The sequence below is a fragment of the Saccoglossus kowalevskii genome, chromosome 12 (genome assembly GCF_978046115.1).
Source record: "Saccoglossus kowalevskii chromosome 12, keSacKowa6.1, whole genome shotgun sequence".
NCBI lineage: Eukaryota > Metazoa > Hemichordata > Enteropneusta > Harrimaniidae > Saccoglossus > Saccoglossus kowalevskii.
In genome coordinates this window covers 18,945,809-18,966,239 of record NC_140652.1, presented here as the reverse complement: position 1 = coordinate 18,966,239, position 20,431 = coordinate 18,945,809, and the positions used below count along the sequence as shown (strand labels likewise).

The 20,431-nt window shown below is 35.1% G+C and overlaps 1 protein-coding gene across 1 annotated transcript; it reads right to left on the bottom strand.

Annotated features, from left to right (window-relative positions):
• Positions 1-7,927: 7,927 nt before the first annotated feature.
• Positions 7,928-19,146, bottom strand: LOC102803670 (Na(+)/citrate cotransporter-like). Its single transcript, XM_085505934.1, has 13 exons — positions 19,036-19,146; positions 18,101-18,366; positions 16,813-16,957; positions 16,098-16,192; positions 15,804-15,992; positions 14,336-14,455; positions 13,901-14,017; positions 13,364-13,468; positions 12,865-12,953; positions 12,553-12,665; positions 9,535-9,696; positions 9,257-9,394; positions 7,928-8,195 (listed from the first exon to the last, which is right to left on the bottom strand). Exons 1-13 carry the CDS (start codon positions 19,144-19,146, stop codon positions 8,037-8,039), a joined length of 1,809 nt encoding a protein of 602 aa, XP_085362060.1. The 3' UTR covers positions 7,928-8,036.
• Positions 19,147-20,431: the final 1,285 nt, after the last annotated feature.

Here is a 20,431-nt window from a genome sequence, read left to right as displayed (position 1 = left end):
AACTTATGACACATTGATACAAACGTATGTGCAGTAAGAAAGCCTACTGGGGTTAATTTAGTTTATGTACCATCTTCTACTGGATCTTGCACTTTGTTTTGTCGCGAGTATTTAATAATAACAATCAGAACAACTATGACAAAATGCATATAAATTTGTTTGAGAAAGCCGTTGTATTGTTCAGAAACCCGTACAGTTCAATAGAGTTCAACCGCAAAAAAGCGAATGAGACAAAAAACGCACCAGTCGAATCAGTTATTGGAGAAGATAGGTTTTATTCCTAATAATTGCTACAATATTTTATTCTAAAGTGGTATGTGTTTTTGTAAAATGTATGTGTTGATAAGGCAAACTACACATGGTTGTTTAAATCATTTTCTTATGCTCCTTCGGCACTTTTTTTTATCATAGAATAGATAGCAATTATTTCAATTATTGAAATTAACGGCTGTGTCCACATGGTCTATATTGCAAATCATATAAATGTTAATCATGTTTGGGCATTGCATTTTTGGAGTTTGGTTAATATTTGTCGAGTACTGGATAGTTTGTTAAACATACCCCGATGGGAGGTTGATTATATATATATACTTGTGTCATCAAGGCATAAATGCAGGTTCGTGAGCGCTCGGAGCCCTAACATGCTTTTCTACTGTCTATATTGTTTATACACAACTGCTTTGTTTTTGACTTGAGATTGCCTACGTTTTCATATTGATATTTGTTAAGATGTTTCCAAACTAAATAGCTTTCTAAAATAGTTTGAGTTACGTTGAAATTTTCACTCATGTGAGTAAGAGCATTCTATTTTATTCATAAACTATCATGCCAAAACGTATGAATAATTTAGTTTAATTACGTGGTTATTTCAATATTTTATACATTGCCAAATGTGAACAAAACACGCAATTAATAATCCTAGATATTCCACATTATGTAAACAATATGAGAAGGTTTCACGAAAATAAAATCCGAACTATTCAAATTTGAACTTACTTGATCAACTGCACAACACAAGAAAGTCATTCCCATGTGCATATTTTGCACACACTTATATTTCAGTGATCATAACACTCACATAAACAGCTTGATTGCTGTTTTGCAAATTATAATATAATTGTGTAAACTCTTGAAGTATTTTTCTGTGTTCAGTATATTACACATATGGCAGAGCTCTGAAATCTGAACATTCTAAAACCTTGCATCTATACCTTAATGAATCGCTTTTCGCTGGTATGTAATACTCATTGAAATAGGGCGTACAGTCCAACTGTTTACTTATCTGCTAATATTTGTCGTCACATGCACGTCTATCATAATAATAAATGTATTTCAATTCACTAGTAAAAAAGCACATATTTATCCACTAATGCCAATATTGAATAAATATTATAAGATTCAAATAGTGAATAGTTTTTGACATCATGTAGACATGATTATGTATGCAACTTTTGTTAGTTTGATTATATTGATTTCAAGAAAGGTTCCTTTGATGGACCGCTATGAAATTGGTCTATTTCATGAAAGTATTGTCATCTCTATTTTTAGCGAATTAATTTTTGCTAAAACATTACATTGATTTCTGCTTGGAAATTATCAGCTCAGTTGCTTTGATACTTTGTACATAGGTACTGTGGATATACGATGAGATTTGTAAACAGGAGATAACAATTGTATTTGCTATATACATGTAAAGTACTACGGTTGTGATAAGAATACCATTTGTTACAGACAGTCTCCCGCAAACATGGCCGCTAATACCCCGCATTTCAGTACGCAACACTGAAAGTTAAACAAAGGCATACAACCATAATATGAAAAATAAATAATACTACTTGCATACCTAGGTTTAAAATTTGCACTATGTAGTTCCATGCTAATTTAATTCCGGGTAGAGAAAAGATGTCTCTAATTAATATTGCTTTTTCTAGCGCAGAATCATTGTCATCACATCACGTATTGTACAGTCATTATCTTGAAACAATATCGTAGCAGGTACACACAGGGTACTAAGTAGAAATGATGGACCCCAACTGTACTCAATGTAGCCTATTTATAAGCATAAATGGCCCAGATTTAGCGACACAACCTCGGTTTTCACATGAGCGAATCGGAATGTGTTTTTGCTGGCAGCTGTCTCACGTAGGTCAGTTGATCATAAACATCTTTTATTATTCAAATAACAGCACAGCTGGTAAATTTCAATTGTCCTTCAAAACTTATAAACATCCTTTGTTATGTAAATCTCAAGTACACCTGGTAGAATCAAATTCTCCTTCAAGAGGGTAAACAGATATGACCTGTCAATCACCTTTATGACACACGACACACTTCTATTTGCATGGTTTGCGGAAATATGACAAAAACATTGAATGATGGATGCATACACTGATTAACCGAATTTCATTAGAAAGACGTTTTATTGGCAGAATAAGAAGGAAAGGTACCAAGTGAAGCTGGAGAAGAACATCGTGTTGCAAAGCATGCAGGCGACATATTCAACATTAAAACAGCTTCGTGACTTGTTTTTGAAAGCGGCTCACACATTTTTAGGCGGGATAGCTACAATGTGGTTTTGGGTACTGTGCCATTGTATGCAAACATTTGTGGTTTCATTTTCTTGGGTTTGAATATGCAAAATGATTTATGATCTCATGTCACTCAAGTGTGATCAAAAGATACTTTGCTGTCAAATTACTAGGTTATGAAATAATTTTAGAATTTATTTTTGTCTATTCATTATGTTTATATTGCATCGACGGTCCACTGTCATACTGATTGAGGATTAATTAGAATTACCTGGATTTAGGTTTAAATCGAGATAGTTTTTTCAATCTGATAGTCGTTTACAATATACGGCAGTTGTCTTGTGTATAAAAGCAAGACTGATTTAGTACTGGCCCAAAACATTATAATAATGAATGGGACCTGACTGGAATTTATAAATACAAGTACTTGCTTGCATACATGCAATAATGCGTGGCTCGAAAATATTGTGTAAGCTAGTAATGGGAACAATAATATATCACTACATAGGAGGCAACCATGTTTTGATAAACACTATCTGCCAAAATGTATCAATCCGACAATATCCATAACAAAGTTATGAGTGATAAAAGCAGCCAGCTCTTGATATTGCAATCAAACATTCTACAGCAAACCAATACCCCCCGATCGCTAAGAGATATTAAGAGAGGGGACTATTTAAATACATAGTCATATTCATTTTTAATAAAAAAGAAAAAACACAGCACACAACAAATTGAGCATATTTAGGAGGGTCGTTTCTGATTATATATTTATATAAATCACTTTTTGGCCAAAAAGCGCTGTAAGATTGAACACATTGACTAAATTCGGTATACGATTGCACAAGTTTGGTCTAGGATTGTTACATTTAGTATATGATTAATTACAATGGTCTAGGATTGACCACATTTCTGTTTATAATCCACAAAACACACAATGAGCACTTTAATTAATATAACGAGTAAAGATTATCGTTCAATACCTTTCTCACTGCTTCTCTTTCATCTTATATATTAAACGTAGCATAACATAGCTTATGCTATTTACCCACATGTACTGTATAATATAAAAATAAAGTGTTTGGCTGATTGATATGGGGGAATAATGAATCACGGGTTTTTCAGTCACTCATCAAACTATCTCAGACGTCCCTTTCCAAATTCAAAACCTTGAATCGAGTACCTGGACAACTGTAGTACAGGCGGGCTGCTTGCCTGATCTCGTACCACCAGTTAGCATATTAGTTTGTTTAAACAATTTGGCAGTTGGTAGACAATGGCTTTATTTTACCGCGCTTTATCTGTAACTCGCAGTGTGAGGGCGTACTTCACTTACATCAGCTTCACTTAACTCAGGCACATGTGTCAAGCTTTGTTTATTGAACCGTGGATCTGCATAACTGTCATTTGGAAACGTTTCTGTGAATATTGGGCGTAGAAAACGTGACAAATTTGTGTGTATCCTTAACTTCCAGTTTAAGGGGTATGAACAGAAAAGCATGTGTTTGTCTGCACAGAATCTATTTCACTGTATTTACCCCAAATTGAAACAACATTTTGATTCCGTTTTGTTTTCATTCAGAACTTCTGGAAATCTAATTTGCGGTATGAGGCCTGCCATACACGGCTCTGCAGAAGACCATGGAATTCCAATGCGCCGCACAAGGTGTTTGCAATACACTAAAGTTGTAAATACCTTCTACGGAGAGGGAATCTAGTCCAATTCTCTGATTGTTCAAAAAGGCAGCATAAACGTGTGTCAGTTAGTTAACTTACCTTGTAACGGTGTCATTAGACCTTATTTACTGTTTCAAAACGAATACCTTGCCTGTGGGGAAATCCAAGAAAGGTGTCGTAATTTAGAAAGCGGATAATCTGTCAGATACACTTTGTTATAATAATCTTTACTTTTACTTTAATAAATAACGCGTTGTATGTGCTGTGTGTTGTATAGGGAATGTGTGTACAAATACTTCTGTCTATATCTATGACTGATAAAAGGCATCTCAAGACAAGAAATCGTCCAAAAATACTCACAATTTTGTTGCTATGGCAACCAGTAGTACGAAGTCAAATTTGAACACCATTCAGATAATCAAATCAAATCCAATAATCTAAAATGGAAAAAAAATATGTTTTACAGCATTTTGCGACTCACGTAAGCAGTAAGAATTGGTGCATGCGCAGAAAATTATTGACCTTGTCCCTGTATATTTCGTTGCAATAAGCCTCGCAAATGTCAGACAGTACCACAGTAAACACCAACAGTGTACAGGTAGCTGTCCTGCTGTTTAAAAGACGAACTTTATTTCGTTATTGATGACGTCATTGTGGTCGTCAAAATCGATTTTTAGAAGTGGCTCCAAATCTTAAAATGATCAGCAGAAGTCATAATACCTTGACACAAAGTTTCATCAATTTAACATAAACTGAACAGCTTTGATGTTTTTTAACACATATACAATGGACTATCACAGTGTAGTCGAGCACTATACTATACACTGCTGACGCTGATTAATTTAAGTCAATAAGTCGCGTCCCAGTGAAAAGTAGAAAGCACTACCCTTGTTTATAAACAGTTTATGTTAATTTTAAATAACGATCATCATCTTTCATTCAAATTTGAATATTGAACAGTAGTTGGTCGAAGAGCTCATTGTCTTCGCCCATATTGCGCCTTTACGTGACTTGGCAAGTCCACCGCTCACTCAAAATGAAGTGCTTTTTGATTGGATGTGATTTTAATCTGACTTATTATTATCATTAATTAAAACTCATGAGGTTAAACATTTTTGGTGATTTTAACTTCCAACTCTAATCTAATTTATACAAATATATATTAACAAACACACGGGACTAACTCGCAAATTCATTTCCAATAGTCACTTGACTGCTGGAATTCTTAATAATTTTAATCTAATAACACCATATAAACTAAAACGAGTTAATCCATTAAAAAAAAAACTTGAATTCACGTGTTAGTTCTTGTTAGACCGCAAGTCTATGGTCAACATTTGTCCGTTTGCACTATACTGTTTTTGTACAACGAACAATGCGAAAATGAAAAATTCAAAGTATTGATATGTAATATCACTGGAGACGGATATTTTAAATATATATTTTTTTGAAATCAAATAAAATGGTTATTAAGTTAGGTCGGCATGTTTAAATAATTGTGAGGCAAACAGTTGTACCATCAATAAATGAACACACGAATTGGAGACCATATTATTTAGTATTTCAAGGTCGTCAAAATTATAAATCACTTGGCATGTGAAATTCATATGCCTAAATTTCCAACTGCCAGAAACTATCGCCATATAAATCAGTTATTCTGCTTCAGAATATTAAGCGCTTTTTGAGCGATACTTCAAGTGGAATACACGCCTTAAAGATGGAATAACAACTAATCCTACGTCTTCAGGTAAGATTTGGCACATCTAAACAGTCGTTAATCTAGTGAATTCAGACAGTACTCCGATCCTCATTTTCCTTCAGTTTGTATACATTTCAAAAGAAGGCCAAAGTAAATTTAAAGAAAACAATATTATATTACTCTTATTATCCTAGCTATCGGTTACCAATGAATAAAATAATACCTCAATGCGACAGTTAAGGGGCTCGATATTTCGACATCATACAGGCTGTCCAATTTATGGAACAACAATTCAGATTCACAAGATTCACAAAACATTTGTTACTAGAGTCTACATGATATACAGATAGAGAAAACGAAAGACATTGAGAATCAGTCATTTCACAGATATCTGTTAACTGATTGAATGTACAACGTCCTCAAAAGTAAATTGAGACATTGTCTAAATAGCGGATGATGATAGAAGTATATTTGGGCGTTCCCACATAGTCCCTGAAGTATCGTATTGTTAAGATTTCATAAATAAATCCCACTAAACAGAAACAACGAACATGCTTTCGTATTGTTAGTTACAATTTGAGATGGTCCCTCAGCAAGATCAGGTGTGTTTGAAGTACACTGAAACGATAAATAAATCAACATGTCTGTATGAAAGTACTGACTCAAAGTAATACTTACTATACCAAGGACGTGTGACCTTGTTTTGAATACTTATATCGACGTGTATAAGTGTTCAAATACGACAGTATACTATATATCCTCAAAAACATTAGTTGCAAGATATTACAAGTCATTCAAACCTGAGACGAATTCACAAGATAACATACATTTCAGCAACGCCACGTTGAATCGGCTGTGGCCATTTTAACAACATTTTAAAAATTTACCCTCAACTGTCAATTGATTTCCCAAACTTTGATTATGCATAATTGAACTAATAATATCATATTTAATTTAATCATGGATATATTGTTTTATGGTGAGCTAACTGGATTTCTTAATTATGCTGTGGATGGTCTTTTGTCTCAAATTATGCAATTTTTGGTTACAAAATAGGACCGAAATTTCCAATATGCCAATTACCTACATTATATCATTTAATAACATTAATAACCTTTATCGATTTCCAAATATTTGAGACAATGTTATAATTGCTCATCCGAAATTAAACAAACTCACTTCAATAGAAACAGTTAACACGAGTAAATAATTTGAGATATAAAATAATTCTATAATTCAACTCATCTCGTGTATATTTTTGTCACATTCTCAATATAAATAACACTGTGCTTTTATTGTGTTGAATTGTCAAATCAGATGGCCAACAACCAACAAATAATGGCGTTATGGCTGTCGTGTAGTATTTCATGTGTGTACTCTTTAGTGTAAACACGTTCAAGAACATATCTGTAGCCTGTAGCCTGAGGTCACTGCTGAAATTTAGAACGTTTCTACTAATATTTACCACAATCATTTGCAGTGTTTGAGGGAACAATATTTTTTTTTCATTAAAGTTTAACAAACGTTATCGTTCCAAAACCAAGGGTAAGAAATGTAATCAACCGACAATGAATTTTTTCATTTCGTCGCTTGCCTTTATTTTTGTCCAAAGAAACCAATAACAAAGATTCAATATCAGCTATTGGATTTGAAAGTGGAAAATACTTGAATTGGACTTACGAGACCATTAATGAAATTAGCAGTTAAAGTTAAGTTGAACTTACAATATCATCTAGAATCTACGTTTCAAAGAAATTAATGAGATTAGAATTGAGCGTCCTATTGTGACATTGTTTGTGATACACAAATAAATTTTGGCATTTTCATAAATTTTATATTATGCTAGAACATAGAAATCACAATCACGTCGTTCAAATTTGTTTAACATTATTTTAGTTTGCCATCTGTGTATCTGTTTTTCATGATTAATTAATTTGAAAACAATTATAGAACTTGTTTTTGTGATTACCAAAAACTGTTTCCAATGCTACATAATTTAACTTTAAAGGATTGAACTAGGAGATTAATATTAAAACCATATTTATTATAACACAAATCGCAACATTAGCATCTTGTGGTAGAGCAAACGTCTTTCCTTTAATTACAGAATGAATCGATTACAGTGAGCCAAATTATACCGTGACCGCTGCCACAGTTGTTGTCGCATTGACGTGGTCTATTACAGCCCAATCAGGTACAGTATCAACGCCGAAGAACTTCCAACCAAATGTGTTCATAGATATATTTGTAATAATGAGACATAGAAAGTTCAGCATCACTCCGACCTTGGCCTACAAGTTGAAATAAACAAGTAAATTTTAAAACATTAATATCTGTATTGAAATCATATCATAAGCGCTCGAAAAATAAATCATGATTATATGAATGGTAAAAACGCCAATGTTTGTTCTACCTGCTTGGCGGTACATTTCACTACAACGACATTAATGCGTTTACATGGCTACATTTGTTTTATTATACTCAATGCGGGAATAACTACTCTTCAACTTATAACCCAAATACTGTGTTAATTATCTTAATATGAATTAATAGAAAATATTAAGTACTCTGCAATATATAAACTGTGCTTAAGGGATAAATACAGGTTCGTTGGCGTTGGGTGATACACATCATTTTATTTTACACATGAACAGTGCTGTTAACAGACTGTTTAAATGTCTAGCATCCACTTCGTACATAACATTTATCAATAGTTTTTAAGACACGTAACGCTAAGCTACACATGATTGTTCATGTATTGTTCTAAATGGCCATTATCTTAGCTTTTTCAGTTAGTAAGGAGTTCAGATTTCAATAGATCCGGGAGATTGTGCATGTTAAATTTGAAATGATTACACTATGTCACACAAAAATAGATTCAAGTTTACGTATTTCATTACGTATTGTTCCATATCCTATCACAAGAAGTGTTGTTGAATACTTGATTACGTAGCTAACAGCATGTTTGAGAAAAAAAATCGTGTACGTCTTTTGTACATAAACAACGAACCAACAGAAAGTGAACAATTTACAAAACACAAAACAATGCTCAATGATTTTGTTTAGATTATGACCAACTGTAAATCTTAGTGGTTTATTTGTATAATCATTCATCAAGTGTAGCCTAATATAGTGGACTCCATGAACAGCAAATACAGATAATTTCAGCACTTTTCATAGCAAGTTTTACTGAAGGTAAATTTTAACATTTTAAAACCGAGACTGTGTCCATATCAAATATACATTAACATTTCGAGGCTGCGAGTGCCCATGAATCTAAATTCATACCTCAAAAGGGAAGATGTAGAGATGAACATAATATATCACTGATTTCAATAAAAAAAATACACACCATAGTGGGAACTGTGACGACTTTGAACGACACCAACATTGCGTTCAAGGGATGTGCTGCTGGTAAACAGAATGACAGGTTGGCTGCCTGGGTTATTGGTATGGCAAAATAATATGGATGAATTCCTTTCACGTGTGCCTGCAATATACAATTATGAAATTAACTTATACATATAACGGATCACTCATCACAATTACTATATGTGTAACTCACATTAATGTTACGTTAAGAATAATATACCGTTACGTAAACAATAGGTAGAATAATGAATAAAATACCGTTACGTAAACAATAGGTAGAATAATGCTCAAGTACAATGCACCACTTAAAAATTCGGTCAGCAGGGCACCCATAGTAGTAGTGATCAGCAACACTATCCATGGGTCCCATGAGTTCAAAACATTCAACTTGTCAGCTATCAACATGTCAAGGCCAGATTCCTGAGAAGAGTTATAAAGATATGAAAGTCACTTACCGTTGACATGAAACACAACGTTACATTAGTGATCTATACAAATATCAACAAAATGTATAAACAGTTTTGTATAGTTAATCGCACGAGTTGGAGTGCGTTTATAACTATAAAGGCCACAGTTTTTGTCAGTATCTTGTAAACGCACGAGGCCGAATGCCGAGTGCGTTTACAAGATGCTGACAATAACTGTGGCCTTTATACATGTAAACGCACGACAAGGAGTTGCGATTACCGGCTTATACCACGCATCCCCATGCATAAAACGATTAAATTGCAAGAGATTTTTAGTGACTGTTTCGGTTGTGCGTGAGATTGTGCCACTTCAAATTTGCATGAGAATACTCTTTGAGATTCAAATTAGTAAAGCTCATCTGCGTTCATCGAATACGATTGGATGTTAAGTGATATGACCAATAAGCCTTATTTGCTGAATGGTCTTTTCAAATAAACTCCACTCATTGGTCAATATTTTGAATACATTTGAATTTTCCACGTGTGAAAGCATGGTCTTGTCATTTCGAATGCAGGAAGCGCTCAGTGATGGTCAAATACAGTGACATCTCCGATTCGGAGTACAACGATGACATTGAGAGATTTTGCTCTCAATACGACGAAAAAGAAGATTTTAAGTTAACAAAACAACAAGAACGTCAACGTTTCGGTTTACCTGTAGACAATGGACATATAGCTGCCATTCAGAATTCGCGAGTGCCAAAAAACACGCGTAGATGTACTAACTGGGGAGTGTCTGTGTGGGATGAATGGGGCCGAGCCAGAAATGAACAAGTCGAGAAGCACGGGGTAAGCAGCAGTGACGTGTTCACATTTGTTCCCAGATTATGCAGCGAACTTGGTGTACGTGAACTTTCATTTTGGTTGTGTCGCTTTGTTGTCGAGGCTCGTCGACAAGACGGAACAGAATATCCATCTAATAGCCTGCGTGTGCTTTGTAGCGCAATTCAGAGATATTTACGTGACGAATGCAAAAGAGTTGACTTGTGCTTTATGGATACACATGCTCGGCAATTTATGGAATTCCATCACACCCTGGACGGTGTAATGAAGATTATAGACAGACGGGGAATAGGTGTTTTTAAACGTCAAGCTGAACCATACACAGATGATGATGGAAACAAATTGTGGGATAAGGTTTTTTCCATAGAGTCTGCTACAAATTAGAGTTATGTGGTCTACTTTTATGTCTGTAAAGTGTTCGCTCTCCGCCAATACGGCGATCCTTCCAACACGCGTTGTGTTCAGTTATTGAAACATTATTTGCAATGTATTCCACCGGAAGGTCCTTTCTACCGACGTCCACTGACGTCCAGCGGAGGGCTCAAATTTTCTAAACAGAAGATTGGAGTAAATACTTTACGACAATATCCAAAAAGAATGTGTGATCTGGCTGGAATAGATGGGTATCATACTGGACACTCGGGTAAGGTAAGTTTGTCTCAAGTGATTCTGGGGTGGGTGGGATCTTGGGCTGGGTTCAAATGTGTTTGAATTTCGCCGATTGAAAACAAATATTGTACATTGTGAAAACGTATTTCAAACGCGATGAAAATAAATATCGGTATATTTACTTCTCAAATCATTCTTTTCATACTCCTAGGTTACTGCGGCGACTTCGTTGTATGAAGAAGACTTTGATGAGCAACTAATCAAAGAACGCACTGGTCACAGATCGGATGATGGGTTGAGAACATATAAACGAACAAGTAACTCTCTTCAGAAAATCGTATCTGATGCTCTCCAACCTCCACTACCGAAAGCAAGTACTTCAGCCATCGTAATTGATTCCGATTCCGTACACAGGCCTAAGGTTGAAGGATATGAACAGCCACCGCCTGAACCAATGACTGCAACATCACATGCAGAATTCAGAGAAATGTGTCGCTCAAATGATTGTTGTTCTAAACAAATTAAAATTAAGATCCAGGACGGAAACAAATGTGTCAGTATTGAATTGTAGTGTTGTAGTACTTTTTTTCCATAGAAAGTATAATTAAATTAGTGCGATTTGCACCCTAATTGTGATTTGTGTGATTAAATGCATATACTTTATTTAATTTGTAATGCAAATTGTAAACGGTAACGCTTTGATTGATATGCAAATTGTAAACGGTTACACTTCTATTGATATGTTAATTGTAAACGCTACACTTTTGATACAAAGTGTAGCATTTACACTTTGCATATGATTGAAAGTGTGACCGTTTACACTTTGCATATTTGCGAATGCGTTGCTTTTTACAATTTGCATATAAATTCACCCTGTTTGCAAGAATAAATCGTTGGCGAGAACAATGAAGCACGTGCCCAAAAGTGGTATAAATAAACCAATCCACATTCAATCAGTGCCGCATATATTGCACAGTGTGCTGGAGTGTACGTGTATGGTTAGCATTTTATATTCATCATAGACAACAGTAAGCCAAATAACCACTTGACCGAAATTCCGAAGGTAATTACTTGCTTACAATTTATTAAAACCGCATTATCCCCAATACTGCACATATGAACGAATCTATAGTAGAGGTAAGCTTCGAGATCAACGGTTTACATGGGAATACCGGTTTTTGTTATATTGTCTTACACGTGTTCTTCGTTTCTCGACACAATTCATGTGAACAGTGGCGTATATACAAGTGATTAAAACATAGTAATGATGTTCTCTTCACAATGTAAAACACTAGAAACGTACATATATTTAAAACTTCTTCTGGTAAAATATAACGGCGAACTAGATCTACTAAACAGTGTGAATAACAAAAAATACTCTAATGGTTTTTTTTTTATGATTATACTAAACATTTACCTTAACGCCTACTGTAAGCGAGAGTCCTCCTCCAGCCAACAATATAATATCCCAGGGTACTCGACCTACTACATACTGCCAGTCTAGCAGTGGTTTGAATTTGTCAATATCATCTATAATATAAAGTTAAGGATGTTATAACTTTCAAATGAACACTCATCATCGATACTGGATATTGTTATATTGATAATCCTAGTAAAACATTAGTTGGTATCAAACATAAATGCCATAACTATATCCTTCTAAATTTAACTATATATCACCAATAATAAAAATATGTCTTCTTGTATGGTATAAATCGTGTTTACTTACGATTGCAATGCGGCAGCGATGGTCTTGTACTTGGGATGATAAAACATAGAATGGTAGCTGCAACAGTGAAGGTACTGCTTCTTACAAAGCTAGATAAAACAAATTAGCAATAACTCAAACGTAAACGAAGCTGCGTGCAAAAAAGGGGAATGTGGCACTAATAGGATATTTGTGGCATTAATGTGTGCGCTGGACATAAACTAATGATGATTTATACTTGTTGATCGACATAATGTCAAACTCGGCATTACATGTTTTGAGATTGCTCATGTACTTATTGAATATTACATGCTAGCAAATATGTAAAAGAGACAAAAATAATGGGGAAACATTGGAGTTTGAAATATATTAGTCTTTAAATTAGTTTTATATACGCCAAATTGCTGGTGGTCATGTATTGGCATCGAATAGTTATTACAGGTTTTTAATCAAACGCATTATCAGTTATGGAAAACATTTATTCAACTTTTACATGATTAAACATTGAATATTCACTCACCCTTGTTTGAACCATGATGTCCAACCAGTCACAAACTTGGGATCTTGGAAAAGCCACATAACTATCAGCACAAGAAACATGAAGATAACCACGATTTCTGACCACCTGCAATATATATAATCCTTTTTATTCCCGTCCACTCAATTGTCAGATGGTACAACCCTAGGAATGCTGCCACGTGCAACATCTATATTAGCATACATGAACTTAGGTAACTAATATGGCTATATGGCAGTCGTGCGTTTATGAAATAAAATTTTGCCATTCGATTATCTATATTGATGAGTTGAGTGTAAGTCATAAGCGTAAGCATTTTCATGATTTATTGTTAAGTTTATAGCCGAATCTAAGTTTTCACGTGACATAGAAAAGGCAACGTTGGCTTCATAATTGCAAAAATGGTCAACGAATGTATTTATTTGATTTATAATTGGATTTAAAAAGGTCATATAAACTTGAATACTGTTGAGGGTGGAAGAGATTACGTAGTGCCTAGAGTCTGTTTGAGAAACAATATTTATTATATAATGTGTATACTTAATAGCGCCCAGTTCGTCATATTGTTTGCGTAATACAACCACAATACCACGTTCCGCCATCTGCTTCTTTTCACGACAGTTATTTCGACCAGAGAAACAAAGTAAAATAGATTGACTAGAAAAAAAAATAAAATCGCTTTAGTGATTAAATACGTTTTTGTGACATTTGGGCCAAGGAAATGGTGCAGAATAACAATTATTATTGTAAATTTAACTTTTTTATTCATCTTGTAATCATAACATTGTAAGTACTGTCTCAGACATTTACCAACTTTTTGTTATGTGATGAGATATAACTGAGCATGTAGGCTGTCACAAAGTACTTAGTACTAAACTAAAATGAATAGTTTATAAAAACATACCTAAGTAAAGATATAGTGGAAAATATAATTTTAAACCCTAACATTGGTAAAATTGTTTACTAGTTACTCACCCTAACTTCAAAAACATAGTTGACAACCAGGTCCAGGCAAGAACCAAGCATATTATCTGCGTTGGTATTGCATATACCATCCACTCCCCAAAATTCGGCTTTGCACTTGGGCCATAGTATCTATAAGAACGTTCGGATATATCAGTAATTATATTATAGCATCACCAATACCAGTGGATTTGTTGACGTCATTGCAGCAGATTATACGCGATAATGTGCCTCGTACCATGCATATGAATGCAATGTTTCTTTGGACAACAAATAAACAGAGAAGCTATTACAGAAGAAGTAACATTTGCCGCAACAAATATTTAATACTCAAATCGGCATCAAATAAAATGGTTCATTGCCAATGACAACGAATTTGAATATCGAAGTCAGACAATGTTGTTGCCGGCCTCTTCTCTGTGGGCTAAACCACGCTCGGTCGCAGCGTCCCATCTAGAATGCGCGCTTCTAGATTCCAAAACTGATGCCACTGTCCTGGTCGTTGCCTCCACACTGAGTCGTATCGATTAACTACGAATAGCCTGGAAATGCGATGAACGAAGTGGGAATAGAACGCGAGTGAGTAGTAATACATTTTTTGTGTGAAAAGGGATCGACTAAAGACGAAGGTAACATGTATTTCCACAGCATCGACTTTTCGGTAAAGGTCACAATCCGGGCAGTTTGCATAAACAAGTGGTATTCTGTTTGCACGTGTGTTTTAGTAATATAAGTATTTGTCAAATCACCGACCCCATATAAATTAAATAAGTTTTACACAGACAGGACAGTTGCCAATAACATCTACCTTGACGGTTTGGAAACCCTATAAATATAATATAAACAATTGAATGGTATACATGCGGTATCTCAATATCGCCTGCAATAAATATAATATAAATAATTAGATGGTATACATGCGGTATCTCAATATCGCCTGCAATTGTTTGAGAATTTCTCTATTGCCCATTAATTTACATAATATGCTGACACTTAAATACCTATATAATGAAATCGGTGTAAGCTGCTAAGCATAGCAGTTAAAATAACACAAGCCAGTTTTATATTCGGATTTAATTAGAGTAGAAAAAAAATCAGTACAATTTGTTCTGCCTGAATTAGAGCGCCATTCAACAAAAGAAATAGTTCCAGTTTGCACAATGACAAAATAAATGGTGTACAGCCGCATGGTGGCGCTGCAGCGAACATTGTGGCGATGTGAGTACATAAAGAAGTTTGCTGCACCATTATGAGTAAACATATTGAACTATGACATTGTTGACGCTTTGTCTGTGTGTTTGTTTTGAAACTATATTCATGATTAACTCTAGAGATTACGTCGTCGCGTATTTGACAAATAATTATCGTGCATTATCCTTTTTATCAGCCATAACGTTTTTGTCACTAATGTATTTACCTTCAAATGAAGTAAGGTAAGGCGAAGTCAAATGAAGGAAAGCTAAATATAGAGCTCACTCACGTCTCCAGGTTTTGGACCAATGCCAATGGCAAATACGTTCCAACTAGTGTCCCGACTCCGCCAATTATCAGTGCGTGAACCAATCCCAAATTAAAACACATCATCAAATGTGAAGGCCCTTTTGTATCATTTTTTGTCAAGTCACTCGTATACGAGCTATCCGTCTTTTGTTCTTCTTCTGTTACAATACTGAAGGATAATGAAAATAATAAGTTGAAAATAATAAGTTTATTAAATCGCCTTCCTCGCTTGACAACATAATAAATAATTGTATATCTGCAAATAATATCTTACCTATATTCTTCAACTACGACAGGCATTTCAATTGTATTCTCGTCGCGAGTTATATTTCCATGACGCTCTTGCTCATAAGCACTATTTACTGTACCCTGAATATTGAAGGTGTATAACACGTTGGAGTTAATAGTTATGTTTGATATCATGTAACAGCCAATCAAGTGACATCATAAACGAGGTCTTGACGTCACGCACTTATTGTATGCCATTGGGTGTATGTGTATGCTAGGTCACGTAGCACAGTAAATATGTATCATGTCGTAATTGCATTGCGTTAAATTACGTCCTTTTTTACTAATCTTGATTGATATTTAGAATGCATATTTTATTGTTTTATTATGTACAAATTCAAGTGCAAGCAAGAATGTTATTTATCCGGTCCACATTCCATGAAAAATATAATGCGTATCATAATTTCAATTTCGACAAAAGATGAAATATAATATTTGTTATATTTAATATAAAAGATGAATATAAAGAATGGGGCCTCGTCACAAAAACCATTGGCAAGATAACACGATTTCAAAGACTATGTTTCAAAGCAATGACCTTCATAATTATCGTGAGGGTTGTTGTTTATCATCATCTGCAGTTGACAGCCAGAAGTACATTTTTTTCATGCAACGAACGCCGTCAATGTTCTCTTAAAATTTAATAAACATACTTGTGTGCAGTGTAGGTAATTTGCGACCTGTATGACCTTTACCCTTACCGCTGTGTTACTGTGGTCCTGGCGGGATTGTTTTTCGAGCTCCTCTACCAAAACTTGTACTATTGGAAATAGCATTGCATAAACAGCCATGTTCATAATCCACATTGATAGGAACGCTGAGGTGATCATCAAAGACAATAATAACCTTGAATATAAACATGAAATCATTAGTTAGACGACAAATACAATTAGATCGGGCCATTGTGAGTAAGGCCTTTGACATACGCGTGAACCCAGACTTTGTGAACACATGTTATGATTCCCTTCAACAGCGAAATCAATAATCGTGTAGTTTTTGTTCTGTACACGATGTAGTTGACATTTTAGAAAATGTGATCTTTCAAATCACTCAAGTGATTAACAGCTTGGTGCATTGGGTCAACTTCGTAATATCTCAAGAAGTTAAGTCAATATTGACATGGAGTATGTCTACCATTGCACTTGTAAATCAAGACTGCTCTTGAAACTATTTGAGCAGTTGGGCTTACGAGCACAGTTTGCTTGTCCCGGGAGTGGTAAAAGCAAACATTTGCTTTGTGTTCATGCGTGTTTGACCCATAAAATAAAAACAAATGAGAAAAACAACAGGCTAATCGGACAAACGACGATGTGCCCAGTACTATACGACTGAACAACTGTGCTATGATGTGCTATACGAACGTGTGTACATAAATTTGATCACACTAAGATGCAAATCCCACACACTACAAGGTAATCTTTTATATGACCCATCAGTGATGGTTTCCTAAACATTAAATTTTCGATGTAAAATGCTGCTGATATTTTATTGAGTACGAGAGCGTCACAGAAATTGTTTTCGCTTGTGTTTCCCTTGATCACGTTCACTTTTACATGGATGCATACTTAGCAGAGCAGCCGCTTCGCTGCGATCTATTGAAAGTATGCCTCAGAGACCCGTTGGATGGTGACGTGAAAAAATGAAATACTATTGATGAACAAAAACAGGGTCGTATGATGCTATTAAGTGGCATATGGTCTATCAGTCAACTAAGTAAATATTAATATATAACATGTGAATGAAAGAATGATTAAAATTACACAGCTACATTTAAAAAATGCAATTACAAAATTCTAATTTAAATACTGTTGTAAGTTAAGATGAATGATTTTAAGTCTGAATAATATATATAATTATATTAATAAACCTAGTTATGGGATATAGTTTAAATTTCATTATTTCTTGATAACCATGCAATAATATAACAATACATGTTTGGCTGTGATATTGTTTTAAACAGGGTGCGAGGGGGGGGGGTATTTAACTCACCGCTTTGGTTCCGATCCTGCAAACAGTAGCGTACGTAGTGCAAGCCGACGATGCAAGTTGTAACGCTCAACAGCTGATGATATTATAATAGCCGAAATGAGTAACATGATGCTCTCTGTCATGAAATTCAAACATACGTCCTCCATAGACAAGATACCCATAACCGGAAACATCACCAGGGGGATGAGTCCAGTTATGGAGATAGGGATAGGTTGAAACATCCAGTAGAGTGCCATTAACAGCAACACATACGTACATTGTGCTGGCTTAAAAACAGAAAATATGGACGTCAGTAGTTCTCTTCGCCCTAAATTTCATCAAATTATGTTAGATTTCAGCAGCACGATAGATGTGTTAGATCTTTAAGCTTGAACAAGTGCCTACGGAGAATTATTTAGTCGAATTCTTAACCATATTGACTGGATATTGTGCGCTTCTAAAGTTTACTCTAGCAAATAGAACATGGTGGTAGAGCCTGAAAAATAGTTGTCGCTTCTGAGATGCCCCTAAATGCAGCGACGTTCGACAATATGCTTTGTTTTGCGTTTTTATCACCAATTTAACATGATATGTACATATTGTCAAGGCGACATTTATTGTATTATTTACGGTGGGCAATTGAAACAATTAATCTCGTGCGGAAAGAGTGTAGAAACGGTAAAACTGGTTTGACTAGTCTGTTCTACTTCAGTAGACAGTAGGCATATGTCCAACATGTAGTCAACGAATATGTTTGACCATCTAAAGATAATATACTATAATTAAATGTCATCTATTTTGTTTAGTAATACACACCTCCCACTTACGCATTTCCTCATAACCCTTCTGAGCTTGAAAAGTATTTTTTTTTATTCCACGCTACGTGATTAAATATCCGACATCACAATAAGCCCTCGCATATCCCCTTAGACATTGATAACCATGAAAATTCTAACCTGTGAGTCATAGTTCGTGATGAGAATTGGGCTTAACACCAATGGAATTGCCAAAAATGATATGAACTTCGATTTCTTCCGAATCCAGCTCACAACACTCGGCGGTAGCATGTTCTGTTCGGTCAATCCGGTGTAATAACTGCACCATGTATACCTGTAGGTTTATTATGATATTTACCTGTGGTGTTCAACTGATGAATGCAGGGTAACTACTTACTCTTGACATACAAACCTCTTCAACTCAATCAAACGCAAACTTGAACATAAATTTGCATGTCGATAGTAAGGCCATGACATTCGCACTTGGCGTAAGGCTGTGCAAAATTGACTTTTTTGTATTGTTTGACATCGCAATGGTAAGTATTAGAAACACAAACATTATTTAGTTACTTATTAAGATTAAAACATTGAATTTTCTCATTTGTTTGTACATAAAAACAAGTTTAAAATATTTAAATCACAATATTAGACATATAATATTACTCTTGTGTACCTTTCAAGGAACCGAAAATTAAAAACAGGACTAAAAACCACACCTAGACAAGTGCCAAACATATTTTCTATACTGTTGCAACTGGGCTATAGTTTCTATAGACACTATTTTGTAGTAATGATTATTATTATTATACAGATAATGCGTGCCGTAATTGTGCGATATTTCCATCCTACCATATTAGGAATTGGGAATTCCAAACATAGTATGATAACGCGCGTAAGCTACCTAACGTGGCTGCCATCAGAGTTTTACCTGATTCACACAGATTAGAAAGACGCCGTTGTAGGGCCAGTGAGAACACGGTGTTCGCATTGGCTCTACAACGGTGTATTTCGTTCGCGGGCGTAATTTTATATTAGGCCTCTGTAGCACCCCCTCTGTAGTTTGAACCGTGCTTGAACATATTCGTACCCTATCACCACGGTTATTATTTTCAGTTGCTCCCTTTATTCTTGACTTCAAAAGTTTTACTTTTTGACGGCACAGTTCTGCGGGTTTATCTCACCCCAATTCCTTCTCTTCTTGTGCAATAATCGTGTAAACCTGGCTATCATGGGAGGTTCCGTGTATCAATATATAATACTTCAGTAGCTGAACTTCATTATTATCTAATTATTTCCGCGACTACTCGTTCTACTGACCATGTCGTCATGTCGTTGCTATGGACGTAGAGACGAATTACAGACAGAAGGTGTTTGTGCCACTGTGCGTGTTCACACAAACGTTTGTTTAAAATTTACGTCTGAGCTCGGACTCTGGTCAGAAAGTTTACGCCGATGTAAAATCCGCCAATTTTACACCGGCGTAAACTGGACACACAGTAAAAATAACATCATCGTTAAATTTACGGCGGTGCCGGCATAAATGTTACGTGTGAACCATGTATTTGACCGGACTCCA